Genomic DNA, 16760 nt, shown 5'->3' on the forward strand with positions numbered 1-16760 from the left:
ACACTACATTTCTCTCTGACCGTAGTCGCTTATCTACCCTGGAGTTAAGCGACGCAAACACCGCCGAGCCGAATGTTTGGATTTTGGCGTGGTTGTGTGTACTGAGGCTGAGAACTTGGGTCTTCAGGCTAACGGGAGAGGTAATATTTGCTAAGGAAATCTTAAATCAGCAGGAATAGGAAGAGAGCCTCATAAATCATACCTGATCACAAAATAGAAATAAGTGCAATATAATGTAGGACGAAACATTGATAAATCTTCGAGTCTACTCACTGTAGTTTACTGTTATTCATTCCGTAGGTACTGTGTCCAAGAAGCGTGGTGCTTGCATTTGCCCTCCACGATGAGCCATGACGTGATTGTGGACGCCCTGCCCTACATTGACACGGGTTATGACGAGCCAGGCGTCAGGGAGGCGGTGAGTATAGTAGGCACTGGTGGAGAGTACCTGGTGCCCTTCTCTGGTGAGAAAACTAGAATAGGACACCAGACATACTCCACTCAACTAGGTCGGGGGGGTGGGGGGGAGCTCTACCAATGGCTCCACTCCTGATCTCACAAGTCAATGATGACATTCTTGTCAACAAATGTACCACCATTGAGACTAATAGCCTGTTGACCAACAAAAGGCAGCTCTAGTGGTCTCATTCCATCTTTCAACATCTTCTATGAAGTTTCTAGCCTTTTTTAGCTTTGCGCAAACCTGCTTGTTACATCAACTTCACCAGTTTCCATTCTTCTAATTTTCAAGTTCATTTGGTTAAATTTGAACTCAGATGTGTGTTGTAGCTTTTTCATCTTAAAAACCTTACATGTTAATCAACTAAAGCTCCTCTTTTTGCAGGCACTTGCCATGGTGGAGGATGAGAAGAAACGTTATCGACCCACAAAGAATTACTTGGAACATCTTCCAGCTCTCAACCTCTCCACTTTTGAGGTACTTAATTTTTTTCAGTAATCAGGATTGGCTTGGGGGCCTAGGAGTCAGCACATCCATCTCACTCAAGTTGGTTTCCTTTCTTTAATGCCACTGATCCTTTTTTTGCATAACGGTGAATAGTTGAGGATATAAGCCAAGGAGCTGTGACCTTGGTTTCCCTGCAGGAGTGGAAAGCTAGAGAGAGAAACAAGGCATGATACATAAGAAAATAATATGACAATTTTGAGGCAGTAAATCTTTCTAGTGAAGAGTACCAAATCTATTTATGTACTTGCAGTTATTATTATTGTTATTATTATTTTTTCTTTCTCCTGAAAAGATGCATATCATCACATGTTACTTTTGTACCAAATTCATATTTTAGGTTTAGGACACTGCTTCTCTGTAACCTATGTATCTTATTTGAATTTCATTTTGCCTTGCTTTTGCCCTAGACTGAGGTGATGCGTTGTGAGTTTGAGCGAGTAGCAGCCAGGCAGCCCATGGACACCCTTAGCATGAAGCGTTATGAGCTGCCTCCACCACCGCCTGGCAAGATGACTGATGTGGCAGCATGGGGCGAGTGTGTAGATAATTCAATGGCACAGTTGGAGCATCAAGCTACCAGGTTTGTGTCTTTCCTTACCATTCTTGTATCTAAATATGTTCCAGTACACTTCAGCAGCAACAAGACCTTTTTTTTTTTTTTTTTTAATCATCAGAAGGGCACAGCTAAATGAGTCTGTTTGTCTTTGTTCTGTAACCCTCGTTCATCTTGGTTGTGAGTCAAGATGTTATGATTTTATTCCTCAGTAGCAGCAGAACACCAGCAATTCTGCTCTTCTGTGAATGTGGGAAGGGTAAAGGCATCTTTATGCATTTACTTATTAATTGTAGTTTATTGTCCAAAGCCACATATGTATGGTCTCTGTATCCATGTTTGTTAAGTTTTTCCTGAAGCTGATAAACTCCTTGCTTATAATAATTATTACGTCCTCTAGTTTATTCCAGGTGTCTATATTTCATTACAATTTTGTATTATTTATATATCCAATATTTTTTTATCTATTTTTTTATTGTGGCCACTCACATATGTATGACTTGCATGTCATTTTTCCATGCAAACCATGTTTTGAAATAACTGTAATGATGCAGGATAATGAATCTGGAGTTGATGAGTGAGTATGGAGCTGAGTGCTGGAAGAGCCACAATGCTTCACTGCAGAGCATGCTGACACGTTCCCAGGCCCTCCTTCAGGATCTCAAGTAAGGCTTGCCATATCTAACCACTCAAACAGTTTTGTCATAATTGAAATATAGTGTTTTGGACCTTTTCATCTTTCTTCAAATTTATATGTTTTTTTTAATTGTTTGCTGCATATGTAATATAAGATATATGATACAGAAGTATGTAGATGGTTTAGTTGCAAAAAGAGTGGCCTCTGAAAAATGGGATATAAAATGTAAGTTTTGAGAAAAGGAAGGAAGTGAAGATTTAGAATATGATAGATGCTTTTAGATCAGTTCTTAATCAGGAGTGTTTTCATTCCTGAGTGCTGAAATTTATCTTAGGAACTGCTGTGAATGAACCTTGTAATATCAGAAGCTACATATCAGGCATCCCTTCAAAAAGAATAGCTTTCTTTTGCTCACAACTAGTGTATTACCAATTTTTTATTATTGGTTTTGCCTACAAATTACTTTTATCCAATATTTTTTTGAGGACAAAAAATTAATAATCATATAATAATTATTTCTTTATGGGGATTGTTAAGTAGTCTTGACTTCCAAAGATGTCTTACTGCCCCTACCTAAGTACAAGGGTGCTGTGGGTAGAAAAGGACAAGAAAGGCTACTTTACTTTTAAAGTCAGGATTCATACATTTTGACAGAGGGGAGATGGAATGGAATAATGAGAGTTGGATAGATAATTTATGTACAAAAGGGTCATATTATGTATACAATGTTTGCCTACTCAAAATCTTTCAGCTCTGTCTGTCAACATCTACCTTCCCTTCCTGCTGGAAGTTTGCCTACATTCAGCCTGTTCCTAAAAAGGGTGACTGTTCTAATCCCTCAAACTACTGTCCTATTGCTTTAATTTCCTGCCTATCTAAAGTTTTTGAATCTATCCTCAACAGGAAGATTCTTAAACATCTATCACTTCACAACCTTCTATCTGATCGCCAGTATGGGTTCCGTCAAGGCTGCTCTACTGGTGATCTTCTGGTTTTCCTTACTGATTCTTTGTTATCCTCATTTAGAGATTTTAATGAAACTTTTGCTGTTGCCTTGGACATATCAAAAGTCTGGCACAAAGCTTTGATTTCCAAACTATCCTCCTATGGCTTCTATCCTTCTCTCTGTAACTTCATCTCAAGTTTCCTTTCCGACCATTCTATTGCTGCTGTGGTAGACGGTCAATGTTCTCCTAAATCTATTAACAGTGGTGTTCCTCAGGGTTCTGTCCTGTTACCCACTCTCTTCTTATTATTCATCAATGACCTTCTAAACCAAACTTCTTTTCCTATCCACTCCTAAGCTGATGATACCACCCTGCACTTTTCCACGTCTTTCCATAGACATCCAACCCTTCCGGAAGTAAACATTTCGCGCAGGGAAGCCACAGAGCGCCTGACTTCTGATCTTTCTAAAATTTCTGATTGGGGCAGAGCAAACTTGGTATTGTTCAATACCTCAAAAACTCAATTCCTCCATCTATCAACTCGACACAACCTTCCAGACAACTATCCCCTCTTCTTCAGTGACTCAACTGTCCCCCTCTTCTACACTGAACATCCTCGGTCTGTCCTTTACTTATAATCTGAACTGGAAACTTCACATCTCATCTCTAGCTAAAAACAGCTTCTATAAAGTTAGGGGTTCTGAGACGTCTCTGCCAGTTTTTCTCACCCCCACAGTTGCTAACTCTGTTTAAGGTCCTTATCTGTCCATGTATGGAGTATGCTTCACATGTCTGAGGGGGTTCCACTCATACCGCTCTTCTAGACAGGGTGAAATCAAAAGCTTTTTGTCTCATCAACTCCTCTCCTCTAACTGACTGTCTTCAGCCTCTCATAGTCACAATGTTGCATCTCTAGCTGTCTTTTACTGCCATTTTCATGCTAACTGCTCTTCTGACCTTTTCTAGGACTGGCATCTCAGTGGGTTTTTTTCTATTTGATTTTTGTTGCCCTTGGCCAGTGTCCTTCCTATATATAAAAAAAAAAAAGTAAATGAAAAAATAGGGTAGAAATTATTTGAAGGCAGCAGGACAAGGTATATAGGTAGTAGAAAGTATGGGGATTTTTCATAAACATGCATGAAAATAGAAAAGTAGTAGCTATGTTCATCAGATGTCAAGAGATTTAGTTAATATCATTGTGACATTACAGGAAAGAAATTCAGGAGCTGAACTGGTCGAGAAAGAGTATGCAGACCAAGGCTGGTGAGGAGCTTCGGCACCTGGAGAGCAGCTGGGTGTCTCTTGTGTCAAGGAACTACGAGATAGAACAGGCTTGTGTGCTGCTGGAGGCTGAGATTGCAAAGATGAAAGAGAAGGAAAGGGAAAGAGCCAGTTGAATGAACCTCAAATTATATCCCGATTTTTATCAAACAAATTATTTTAATTTTGTTTTCTCCAACTTTAATTGTAGCAGTATGGTATCTTTAATAAAGTGTTTACATCCATATTTAAGGGAATTAATGCATTAAGAACCAAAGCATCTTAAGTATAATTATGAACAGCTGTGATGATAAAGAACTAACATTCCTGTAGACCTGCACTAGACTTGCGTGAATGAAAAATGAAGAAGACTTACAGGTGGGTAGTTGAACCATGACCTCACTTTGTACTTAGGTAAGAAGAGGCAAAGATTAAAATAGATAAATTAGGTAATAATAACATTTACAGCTTTTGGAAATAAAGGAAATTTAAATATTGATAGATCAGGAATCTCGGTACTTAGCTGGTAAATGGTACCTAAAATTGTAACTCGGGTATAACTGAAACTGAAGCAAGAGGTAATAAATAAAAAATAAAAAAAGTTGCGAAGGACCGGTAATAAAAATGTGAGAAGAGGAAACAAAAGATAAAAGAAATAAATTTACCATTCTATAGTAACTTCCAGTCATTAGTTTTGGGAGAACGGCATTATTATTATTATCATTATTATTATTATTATTAATTATTATTATTATTATTATTATTATTATTATTATTATTATTATCATCATCATCATCATTATATATATATATATATATATATATATATATATATATATATATATATATATATATATATATATATATATATATATATATATATATATATATATATATATATATATATATATATATATATATATATATATATATATATATATATATATATATATATATATATATATATATAATTTATTTATTTTTCTTTTTATATCTTCTTCCTTGACTGCGTCCTCCTAATACACAAAATAAGCGTAGACAAAAGAGTTATGCTCCGTTGTAAAGATATATCCCGCTGACAACGATCAACTACGATGAACAAGACCCTGGAGTTAGGATGGAGGAGAAAACAAGGAAATGAAGCAACAAGCTGCCCATTATGTAACTATAACGAAGAAAACTAGAACAGTTTCTGCTATACTGTCCAAAACTACAAGACATTAGAAACATTACAAGACCCCTCCAATAACCCTATCACATAAACATACTAGAAAAGCTCTTAATCTGATAAAGATAATATACAACAAGACTATAAAAACATCATAGTATCACTGGAAAAGAAGGATCAGACAGAAACAGCAGCAATAGTAGAAAAATAAATAAAATAGGGGTGCCGTTGCAAAGGCAATATCCCACAATACCAACTGAACTGAACTGAGCTCATGGCCTGCCATACTTGATAGAACCGAAGCACCGAGCAGTGAGTTTCTCCCTTTACTTCAGTGCATTGTAGGGACCTGGCAGCGTTCCTAGAGGTTAAAGGGCCGAGTGAGAAAAGGTTAAGGGCCCTTGAGTTACCTAGTATCCCAGGAAACGAGGCCAGGCTGTCCATTTCAGGTCACAGAGGAAAAGTAAAAAAGTTTTGAAGTTTCGTTATGTCTGCGACTTATCTTGGCAACTTCTAACATGCTATTATTAAAGATGAGCTGTTCCTATTCTGGTGGTAATTTAACATGGTTTCTGCTTAGTTTATGTGAAAAAAATACAAATCCATGTGAACGGAGAAGTTATCTCTGGCACGTGCTCTGAAATGCATCGTGTTCTCATAATGAGTAATTTCGAATGCCACAAAGATAATTCCTTTGGTTTTCATGGGTCTCTTCCCAGTAATTATGCAGAATTCTTTTTAAAATACCATTAGAACTTTTTAAAATACCATTAGAATCGTGAAAGTCCCGTGCAAATCCACAAGAAATTCCATTTGAACTGTTGTAATAGGAAAGTCGCCAGAATATTTGAGAATATGAACTCTGGTATTATATTAGATTTACACCATCATACTCTACAACATTGAGAACGTGATTTTTGCATACCATACTGGATTCTAAGAAACTTTATCTCATTGAGTTTCTGTGGGAAATCTATAGTTTTCAAAATAGACACGGGCACTTGCCATAAAAATTCCCTAGACGAAATCCTGTAAGATAGGTTAGATTAGTATCCCTGAGGGGAGGTCGAGGAAGATACAACCCCCTCGGCTAGGTTAGATTAGTATCACTGGAGGGGGCCCAGGGCAGTGTAGCCACTCCAGCTAGGTTAGGTGGATAGGGGGATTATAGTGTAAATAAAATAATTTACTCTAACTAATGAGAGAACAAAGCAGTTCAGAATATGAGCCTTCATTGGCCTGGGTTGCTCAGATCATGGCCTAGCAGCCCTGATGAAACTCCCACTCTCAAATAAGGTTAGGGAGAAAGTTTGTAAAAATTACATTGTGTAGATCTTGTGCCTAAGTTATGTTTTCCATGCCCTCACTGGCCTAAAGACTGAGGAGGCTTATGGAGCTGATGGAGTCCCTCCTATTCTTAGAAACTGTGCCTCTTGTCTAGTCAGACTCATTCAACTCTGTCTATCAATGTCTACCTTTCCTTCTTGCTGGAAGTTTGCCTACATTCATCCTGTTCCTAAAAAGGATGACCATTCTAACCCCCTCAGACTATCATCCTGTTGCTTTAATTTCCTGCCTATCTAAAGTTATTAATCTATCCTCAACAGGAAGATTCTTAAACATCTATCACTTCACAACCTTCTGTCTGATAGCCAGTGTGGGTTCCATCGTGGCTGCTCTACTGGTTATCTGGCTTTCCTTACTGAGTCTTGGTTATCCTCTTTAAGAGATTTTGGTGAAACTTTTGCTGTTACCGTAGACATATCAAAAGCTTTTGATAGAGTCTGGCACAAAGCTTTGATTTTCAAACTACCCTCCTATGGCTTCTATCCTTCTCTCTGTAACTTCACTTCAAGTTTCCTTTTCGACCATTCTGTTGTTGCTGTGGTAGACAGTCACTGTTTTTCTAAATCTATTAACAGTGGTGTTCCTCAGGGTTCTGTCCTGTCACCCACTCTCTTCCTATTATTCATCAATGATCTTCTAAACCGAACTTCTTGTCTTATCCACCTCTATGCTGATGATGCCACCCTGCACTTTTTCATGTCTTTTCATAAACATCCACCCCTTCAGGAAGTTCAAGCAAGAAAGCCACAGAATGCTTGATGTCTGATCTCCCTAAAATTTCTGATTGGGGCAGAGCAAACTTAGTATTGTTCATTGCCTCAAAAACTCATTTCCTCTATCTTGACACAGCCTTCCAGACAACTATCCCCTCTTCTTCATTGACACTCGGCTGTCTCCCTCTTCTACACTGAACATCTTTGGTCTGTCCTTTACTTATAATCCAAACTGAAAACTTCACATCTCATCTCTAGCTAAAACATCTATGAAATTAGTCATTCTGAGTCGTCTCCACCAGTTTTTCTCACTCCCCACTGTCCCACCCACAGCTGCTAACTCTGTACAGGGGCCTTATCCGTCCATGTATGAAGTATGCTTCATATGCATGGGGGGTTCCACTCACACCGCTCTTTTAGACAGGGTAGAATCAAAAGCTTTTCATCCTATCAACTTTCCTCTTATTGACTATCTTCAGCCTCTTTCTTATCGCTGCAGTGTAGCATCTTGTGCTGTCTTGATCTTGATCTTACAGGAGGCTCAGGATTCCTCCCAAGTCAGGCCTTTGCATTGATACACTTATAGGGAGAAAAAAAAAAAAAAATGACGAACAGAAAATGGCACACAGAGTCATACAACATCTATCACACCACTAGTTCCTTCATTTAGCACATCATATTTTCTCCAGGAACTCTTTCACAGCCTCAATCATCCTTTCATTTGTCTCCCCACACATTCCCAGCAGCAACACCATCCATTCCCTTCCTGTCTTCTCCACTCTAGCATGCCCAATTCCCTCAGCACCACTTGTATCATCTCATTCCTGTCTCTGGCATACTTCACACACTCCAGCACCACAGGCTCCACTGTCTCATCCTCTCCCATGTCACACATCTGGCACACTTTGCTGCGGGACTCAGACCATCTGTGACTCCTTGTGTTCACATCCATACACTGTTTTCCCACTTGGAAGAGATCACCCAGGCTTCCCTCATACCACTTTTCATACATTGGGGCCTCTTTCTCTCTATACCACTCCAAAGTATTCTTTTGTTCCATTTTATTCTTCCATTCACTCAATCCCACATGCTTCACCACTCTGTCTATCTCACTTTTCCACTTTCTTACATCACATTCTAAACCCTCTCCATTTCTGACAATCATACTCCAGTCACTTTCAATATGCCTCCCCTCAAACCACTGAAAAGCCCAGCTAGTTTCCAAGCCACTCTTTACACACTTCTTCTCCCACCTGCTACTCCTAACATTCCACAGAAACACCTTTCTCCCTAGTCTTACATCATCCATTTGCTCTAATCTAGCTTTGTACCTCAAGGTTGCTTTTGCATGTTTCTCTCTAAAAGTACTCCATCCCATGCTCCCTCTCAAGGCCTCTATTGCTGCATACCTTGGTGCATTAAGTGCCATCCTTGCTACTCTGTTCTGTCCTACTTCTATCTTCTCTAATTAATTTTCATTCCACACAATCACATCCATACCATACATAATGCTTGGATCAGCCATGCTCTTCCAGACTTCTTGCAGCATGTAATATTTACTCGCTCTCATCCTTGCTGCACTCCCTAGATGATCCACCCACTGGTTCACCATACTGATTTCTTCATTCTTTGGCTTCACGCAGCAATTTGGACTCATCTGAATATCTTCTACCATTATTTTTATACTAACTGCTCTTCTGATCTTGCTAGCTGTATGCCTCCCGTCCTCCTTTGGCCTTGCTGCACAAGAATTTCTTCTTTCTCTCATCCCTATTCTGTCCACCTCTTTAATGCAAGAGTTAACCAGTATTCTCAGTCATTCATCCCTATCTCTGGTAAACTCTGGAACTCCCTGCCTGCTTCTGTATTTCCTCCTTCCTGTGACTTGAACTCTTTCAAGAGGAAGATTTCAAAACACTTATCCTTTAATTTTTGATGGTCCTTTTGACATTTCTTTTGGGACTGGAATCTCAGTGGGATTTTTTACCCTCATGACCAGTGACCCTTACATAAAAAAAAAAAAAAGACGTGATTTATAGTATGTTAGATAATCAAGATGACATTGGCACAAAACTCAGCAGTAGTTATTATATATATATATATATATATATATATATATATATATATATATATATATATATATATATATATATATATATATATATATATATATATATATATTATATTATATTATATTATATAAGGGAATTCAGGCCAAGGACAATAAAAGGATGGCAAAAAAAAAAAGTCCACAAAAGGTGGTTACAGTCCCAAAAGAGTTGTAGTGTGTGGAGACAGAAATACTTATACCAAATACTTTGTCTGCAAAGGCTCAGTAGAGCCATAATTTACATCTTGGTTACTTCTATGTTTATCAAGCTTTCTTTATTATTATTATTATTATTATTATTATTATTATTATTATTATTATTATTATTATTATTATTAATAATAATAATATTAATATTAATAATAATAATAATAATAATAATAATAATAATAATATTATTATTATTATTATTATTATTATTATTATTATTATTATTATTATTATTATTATTATTATTATTATTATTATTATTATTATTACCAGTAAAAGGCAATTGATGAGTGAAATCAGTAATGAAACAGTAGAAGCACTCTGCACATCACACACTTCACTAATATTCAAATCATTCTAGCTAAGAACTTTGTGAGAGCTGAACGGTTGTGCTGTATACTGTTGAATAGGAAATTTCATTGTGTTCAGTGGTATGTGTCTGCACTTGTTGAGGCAAACAAAAGTTGGTGAAAATTGCAGAAAATTGATATTCATTTTATAAAATCCCATTTTTTATACCTTTTTACTTTTTGCAAGTTAGCTATTAACTTAAGGGAATAGAAGAGATGAAAACTATATCTTATAAAATTGATGGAGCTGTGCTATCATATGGTGCAAATTTCATTACAACTGCCACATTGTTCACGAGATGTTAGTGTTTGAACAGTGTTATTGGGCTGGGCTGGACCGCTCAAAATTAAACAACCTCCATACAAAACTTCGCTCTGCATGTTATTATTATTTATTTATTTATTTATTTGTTCATTTATCTATTTATTTATTTATTTGTTACAATGTTGGCTTCAATAACCCAATCTGATTAGCTGTTCAAATATCTACTTTTCTTAATGAAAAATCAATTTGGCAGAGTCTTGCTCTGCTTCTTAATTTGAATAGTTTGTTTGTTCCCACAGTTTAGTCCTTCTCCTATCTCAAACATATTATATACAGTATTAGTCTCTATGTTGTAGTATCCATGTAGAATTTCTTATCTATTAGTCATATTCCCCATGCAGTCTGTAATACAGCATGGTTGTCATATCCAATTTTTTTCACTTCATAATCCTGGAGGTAATTTTGATTAGCAGAGAGTATTTTCAATTGATTCTCTATCATCTTCCTGGTATAGTAACCAAACTGGCTAGGCATACTCCACAATTAGATAAATTTTAAAGTTTGGAATGATGGAAAATCGAGAAATATAAAACTTGTGGATCACACTCTTAGTTTGATATCCTTTATTTACCATTTTATTATTGTGCTTTTGAAAATTCACATGATTATCAGTAACTCCTAAGTCCTTTTTATGTAGGACTCTGCAAAACACTGCAGTTAACTTTAGGTAGTATGTTGTCTCTTGTGTTGTGTGTTTTTTTTATGTATCATCAAGTAAAGTTGGAGTCTTGGGCATATGCTATAGTTGCTCATGGCCTCGGTACTCATCTCTGTCTTTTGGCTGCTGAGCCTGTGGTGGATGATATTCTTTACCCCAGGACACAGGGCCATGGTTTTTCTTAGTTTATCTTTCCTGTGTTTCTCCAGGTACACATTTATCAATCAATCCCAAGGAAGGATGACCAGCTGGGTGAACCTAGGAGCACTGGCTTAGCAGGGAAGAATTGCTCTGGAGGAGGATAAGTGCAGGTTAGTGATGGTGTTATAAGTTATAATGAAAGAACATAGGAAAATAAGGGAAGCTGCAAGAAGCCATCAGGCCTACATATGGCAGTCCTTGTTTGAAACATATCTTCGTTTTCCACATATCATTCCCGTCCATAATTTTGTCTAATCTTTTAAAGCTTCCTAAAGACTCGGCACTATCAACCTGATTACTGAATACATTCCATTCATCTACCACAATTCCTTCCTACCTATCTCTTTTTAAATTTCAGCTTTAAAGCTTGAACCCATTAGTTCTTGTTCTATCATGATTACTGATCCTAAGCATTTTGTTTATGTCACTTTTGTTATATCCACTACATCGCTTAGACTTCTATCAGGTCCCCTCTTAACCTGTGCCTCTCTAAGTAGTGTAAATTTAAAAATCTGTCTCGTTTTATAAGGAATAGCCCTCATCCCCTGTGTCCTTTTAGTCTTTCTCCTATGTACTGATTCTGATAGGCCTATATCCTTCCTGTAATATGCAGACTAAGACTGTACATTATAATCTAGATGAGGTCTGACCATTCTTCTACTTTAAACACTCCTAACAACACACTGGCTGTGAATCAGGAGTTACACAAGGAGAGGAGAATTTTTTTTCCATATATTTGTTTGACTTTTGTCACAGCAACATCAGTTACAATGCCTATATGAGAAAACTACTGGAACTTTTCCTTTTGTGAAATTTTTAATTGTACTTGTATTGTCATTATGTTCTTCCACTAACATTGCTTAATCAATTATTAAATTCCTATGATTGATGGCAATGTTTGAACTTTATACATTTTTTCATAGTAATTTTTGCACTTTAAATTTATTTTGACGTATTCATATTTCTTTATTTTTTCTTTATTAATTTATTTTGATTTTATTCATGTTTTTATTTTTTTCCTTTTTCTTTCTTTCTTTTTCTTTCTTTCTTTCTTTCTTTCTTTCTTTCTTTATTGTTGTTGTATCCTGGCTTGTGGTTTGAGGGGTCTGTGCTCTATCACTCTGGTTTGCATTTTTTCCAGGGTGACAATGGACAGTGAAGGTCAGGACACAGAAGGTATCACTTTCAAGGCATAGCTGAAGATTGATGCTGGAGGTTACAGGGAGACAGCAGCTGTTTGTTACCTGTTATCTTATAACACCTCCAGGTAAGCACTGAGGCTAGAATGTGTACAAATCACTTGTTGCTTAGTGGGAAGAATGGAGGATCTGTGTTGAAAGCTTGCAGAGTGAGGGATGTGGCAAGCCAATTTCTTCTTCTGCATGGTGAAAGTTTTGTAAAGAGTTGTAACTTATGACATTGACCCATACTAAAAGTACATAAGATGTAGACATTAATTACCACTGGATATATGCAGTGTCCACATTCCAGAGACGAGGAGGCTGACCACCAAATGCTCCCAGATACCCAGGAACAGGAAAATGCTAATGAAGAAGAGGATCATCCTTAATAAACAACTGAGGTGTGTGCATACTGAGGAGAGGAAGAGAGAAAAATATCAGAACTAGAGGAAAGAATAAAGCAGTCCCATGCAGACCAAAGAGCTAGAGAAGAAACAAGGGCAGTAAACATAAGATGGAACCCAAAATACTTTCTTGGGTACTGTAAGCGCCACTCGAAAACTGAATCTCAGATTGACTCACTACAGGACACTGATGGAAACTTGTCAAGAGATCACAAGACAGTCTGCCAGCTACTGTTTCTCCAGTACAACCAGGTGTTCAAGCAGGACAAAACTGTACATAATCCATGGACTTCACAGAGGATGCACCACAGGACAAGCTGCAGCTAACAGACATCACTGTCACTGAAGAGGACATGGAGAGGGCCATCAGTGAAATAAAACCCAATGCTGCAACAGGACCAGATGGTGTGCCAGCAGTTGTTCTTATCAAGTGCAGCTCAGCTCTAGCCCAACCCCTGTGTATACTCTGGCGCTGCTCCATGGATGAAGGAGTTGGAACTACCAGCACAGCTGAAGAAGGCAACCATGTGCCTTATATACAAGGTAGGAGACAAGAGCCTGCCAAACAACTACAGGCCAGTAACTATCACCTCATCAAAGTATTTGAAAAGTGTGTTAGAGACAGGATCACAGTGCACATGGAGGAGCACCACCTACACAGCGACAATCAGCATGGCTTCAGGAAGGGAAGGTCCTACTTGTGTAAGCTCCTGGCACACTATGTGTACTGCACAGTCTGGCTGAGGATGAAAATGTAGATGTCATGTTCCTAGACATTACCAAAGCTTTTGACAGAGTGGATCATGGTATACTACTACACAAGATCAAGGCCCTTGGCATAACAGACAAGCTGGGTGTCTGGATCCACAACTTCCTCACAAGATGCCAGCAAGCAGTTGCAGTGGATGGGTGCAGATTAGAGGAAGCAGAAGTAATTAGCAGACTCCCACGGGAATTAGTCCTGGCCCTCTTCTGTTCCTAGTGCACATGCTTGACATCAATGAGGAAGTGACAGACTTACTCCTCACATCATTCATTGGTGATATCATTGTGAGCAGACCATTGTGAGCCAAGAGTATGACAGGCTGGGTGTTGAGGACCTTCACCAGCAGAGAGTCCAAAACACTGCTGACCCTGTGAAGGGCCCCAGTGCAGCCAGCTGTGGTCATCCAACAGGAGGAGGCAGTGCAAAGGGCATGAGATGCATCAACTTCTGGGACAGACTCTGGGAGCTGGGGTTATACTCCTAGCAATGACAGAGGGACAGTTACCAAGCCATCTACACATGGAGGGTCCTGGAGGGGTAGGTACCTGATCCAACAGCTAGTGCACTACAGCCTACAGCACAGGGAGGGGAAGTCGCACCAGTGTGAGATACAGATGCAGCCTGCTAACCACACCACAGGTCCTGAGAAGATCAGCAGGACCCTGGCTGACAGCCAGCCAGGTTGAGGTGAGATCAGGGGCATGTCTGGCAGGTCTGGCTGCCCAGTGGAGGGTTTCAAGGTAGGATTGGCCTGGGGACAAGCCTCCTCTGCTGGGATAATGCACTTCCCTACGATGCCAGGGGAGTAGCAGTGGCAGATAGTGGCTGTCCACCTCATTGCCACTAAGGCAGAGACCAATAATTATCACATGTAGGCTACACATGTAACCTTAAGTGTAACTTGTCATTTGTCATTGAAGTGTAACGATTAAGTGTAACAATAACCATTTGTCATTTAAAGCCCCTTCCACATGAGGGGCAAATGCACTGCGGGCACTCGGATTTGCCCGTAATTCTCTTGCTTTTAAAGTATTACCAAATCAAACAGTCCAATTAAAGCAGGCAGTAGGCACAGGCAAGTGAACATGTGATTTGAACCAGACATTGGCTGGGCAGAAGGCAGTCAGAGCTGTGTCAGGCAATGTTGGCCAATGGGCCGAACTTGGTGTGTTCAGTACGACAACATGGGACGTAAGAATCATCGCTGGACAGTTTAAAAGCTAAACGATTAGCTTTGTGTACCATAATTATTGCTTGCTTGCTGTGTGCATGAAGAACTTGCTATGAGCATGAAGAAGCAGGAAGAAAAAGGACAGGAGACAGGAGAGAGAAGAAACAATGGTGTAAAAGTGGTTGGAAAATAAAACATTGTGGTCTGGAAAGTCACGTGACACTTTACGTGCCCACAAATACCCACAGAGTTCATAGTAATGGCTTGTAACATTGTGTACACAGTGTGGTCCGTAGTCAGGCACCCTTCCAGTGCCTCAGCAATGGGCACAGTGATGGATGGTTTGCCTGTGGTTTCCTTGTCTATGATGTCATCCACACCACAAAATTGGCAACTGTGTCTGCCCATTGTGCATTTGCTCCTTGTGTGGAAGGGGCTTAAGTGTAATTAATAAAATAATTCAGTGAATTCAAATTGAAGTGATGAAATGCAGAATCAGAGCAGTTAGGTTTCAGTTTAAAAAAAATACATCTGTTGATAAATGAACAGACCAGATTGAGTCTGGACTCCAAAGGTGTATAATCTGGTGTGGACTCCAAAGATGTATAGTCAGTCTGGACTCCAAAGATGTATAGGCAGTCTGGACTCCAAAGATGTACATGTCTGGACTCCAAAGATGTATAGGCAGTCTGGACTCCAAAGATGTATGTATAATCTGGTCTGGACTCCAAAGATTTATAGGCATGTACAGCAATTAAGGACCTATGCAAGTAACAAAAGCCTACATTTTGCAAAAATGCAAAAAACAAAATTCCTTTATTTACCATTATCTGATGTCACCACTATGTCAGTTACTGTATCATGTTTTACTGCATGTTGTAAGGTTTATTTCAAGCCAATACATTTAGTGCCATGACAGCATGGCTGCTGTAGGTGTATGAAGATACAAAAATTCTGCAGCACAGTTGGTTTATTTCAAGCTAATACAACTGTTTAGTGCCATGACATGGCTGCTGTAGGTTTGTGAAGATACAAATGTTAATTACAATACTAGGAAGTCTCTCCGGAGAAAGACCACATGGTTTGTAATAATTACAATACTAGGAAGACTATCCAGAGAATGATCACATGGTTTGTAAGGTAAGTTATTTTATATAAAGAAAAAAAAAAAAAAATCAACAAGACATTCATCTGAGTTGTGGAGTCTCCAGGACTTTGAACATTGCAGCTTATGTACCAGCATCACAGCTAGCTAACACAGTCTTACTAGTTCCTTATATGAGGTACAAGTGAGTGGAGGACCAACAAAATCCAAGGCTGAGGGATGACTTCTCCCCTTCTTGAGCAGTGGCCTTATACTCTAGAAGGCATCAGAATCTCTGAAGCAGAAATGTGGTCTCCTTTTCCTTGCTTAAAAGCCTTTCTTCCATTAGCACGGACATCGTTGTTGGCAAGACAGCATCTGTAACAAGTCATACAATCCTGAAATTGTATACACAAGTTACACATATTGGGAACATCTGGAGACTTGCTGGTAAATTACACTACACATTGCTCCCCAAGTAAATGTGACCGTTGTGAATGTTAATGCCCACAACTTATGTACTTGCACGTGTCAATCCCACTGCTACTGATTTTACTTTATGATATTGGACATTTCAATAACGAGGATGCAGGGAATCGCTAAATTTATGCAGTGATACACGAAATAGAAATGTTGAATGCATTAGTATTTAAATTAGACGTGTACTACAATAAAATCCATATTTAAATGTATTTAGCGTGTTCATTG

General features: G+C 38.6%; 3 protein-coding genes across 8 annotated transcripts in view; 2 read left to right on the forward strand and 1 right to left on the reverse strand.

The window, feature by feature from the left end:
• The first annotated feature begins 38 nt into the window (after positions 1–38).
• Positions 39–4611, forward strand: LOC135110585 (pre-mRNA-splicing factor SPF27-like). Of its 2 annotated transcripts, none has more exons than XM_064023054.1 (6): positions 39–140; positions 301–418; positions 845–937; positions 1375–1547; positions 2075–2185; positions 4315–4611. In XM_064023054.1, exons 2-6 carry the CDS (start codon positions 344–346, stop codon positions 4499–4501), a joined length of 639 nt encoding a protein of 212 aa, XP_063879124.1. In that variant the 5' UTR covers positions 39–140; positions 301–343; the 3' UTR covers positions 4502–4611. The 2 variants fall into 2 exon arrangements, with proteins under 2 accessions (XP_063879124.1, XP_063879133.1); XM_064023063.1 differs by having other exon boundaries at positions 59–140; positions 279–418.
• A 754-nt stretch (positions 4612–5365) lies between these two features.
• LOC135110596 (uncharacterized) lies at positions 5366–16744 on the forward strand. Of its 5 annotated transcripts, XR_010273331.1 has the most exons (5): positions 5366–5844; positions 11455–11556; positions 12588–12713; positions 12938–15603; positions 15653–16744. XR_010273331.1 is itself a non-coding variant. In XM_064023104.1 (4 exons), exon 4 carries the CDS (start codon positions 13316–13318, stop codon positions 13787–13789), a length of 474 nt encoding a protein of 157 aa, XP_063879174.1. In that variant the 5' UTR covers positions 5366–5995; positions 11455–11556; positions 12588–12713; positions 12938–13315; the 3' UTR covers positions 13790–16744. The 5 variants fall into 5 exon arrangements, 4 of the variants coding, with proteins under 4 accessions (XP_063879174.1, XP_063879164.1, XP_063879188.1 ...); XM_064023104.1 differs by having other exon boundaries at positions 5366–5995; positions 12938–16744; XM_064023094.1 differs by having other exon boundaries at positions 5366–5899; positions 12938–16744.
• The window catches only part of LOC135110611 (uncharacterized), an 86604-nt gene continuing 85764 nt past the window's right edge, over positions 15921–16760 (reverse strand). The window contains exon 8 of the mRNA XM_064023133.1: positions 15921–16430. The gene's annotated coding sequence lies outside the window, so the exon portion shown is untranslated. The remainder of the gene's footprint in view (positions 16431–16760) is intronic.

Source organism: Scylla paramamosain, chromosome 2, assembly GCF_035594125.1.
Source record: "Scylla paramamosain isolate STU-SP2022 chromosome 2, ASM3559412v1, whole genome shotgun sequence".
Taxonomy (NCBI): Eukaryota; Metazoa; Arthropoda; class Malacostraca; order Decapoda; family Portunidae; genus Scylla; species Scylla paramamosain.

What these genes read in the sequence shown, in the direction of transcription:
- LOC135110585 (XM_064023054.1), top strand. Translation starts at nt 344, where the DNA reads ATGAGCCATGACGTGATTGTGGACGCCCTGCCCTACATTGACACGGGT. An exon ending in AGCCAGGCGTCAGGGAGGCG is followed by an intron (nt 419 to 844) that starts GTGAGTATAGTA and finishes CTCTTTTTGCAG; the next exon opens with GCACTTGCCATGGTGGAGGA. An exon ending in TCAACCTCTCCACTTTTGAG is followed by an intron (nt 938 to 1,374) that starts GTACTTAATTTT and finishes CTTTTGCCCTAG; the next exon opens with ACTGAGGTGATGCGTTGTGA.
- LOC135110596 (XM_064023104.1), top strand. Translation starts at nt 13,316, where the DNA reads ATGGACTTCACAGAGGATGCACCACAGGACAAGCTGCAGCTAACAGAC.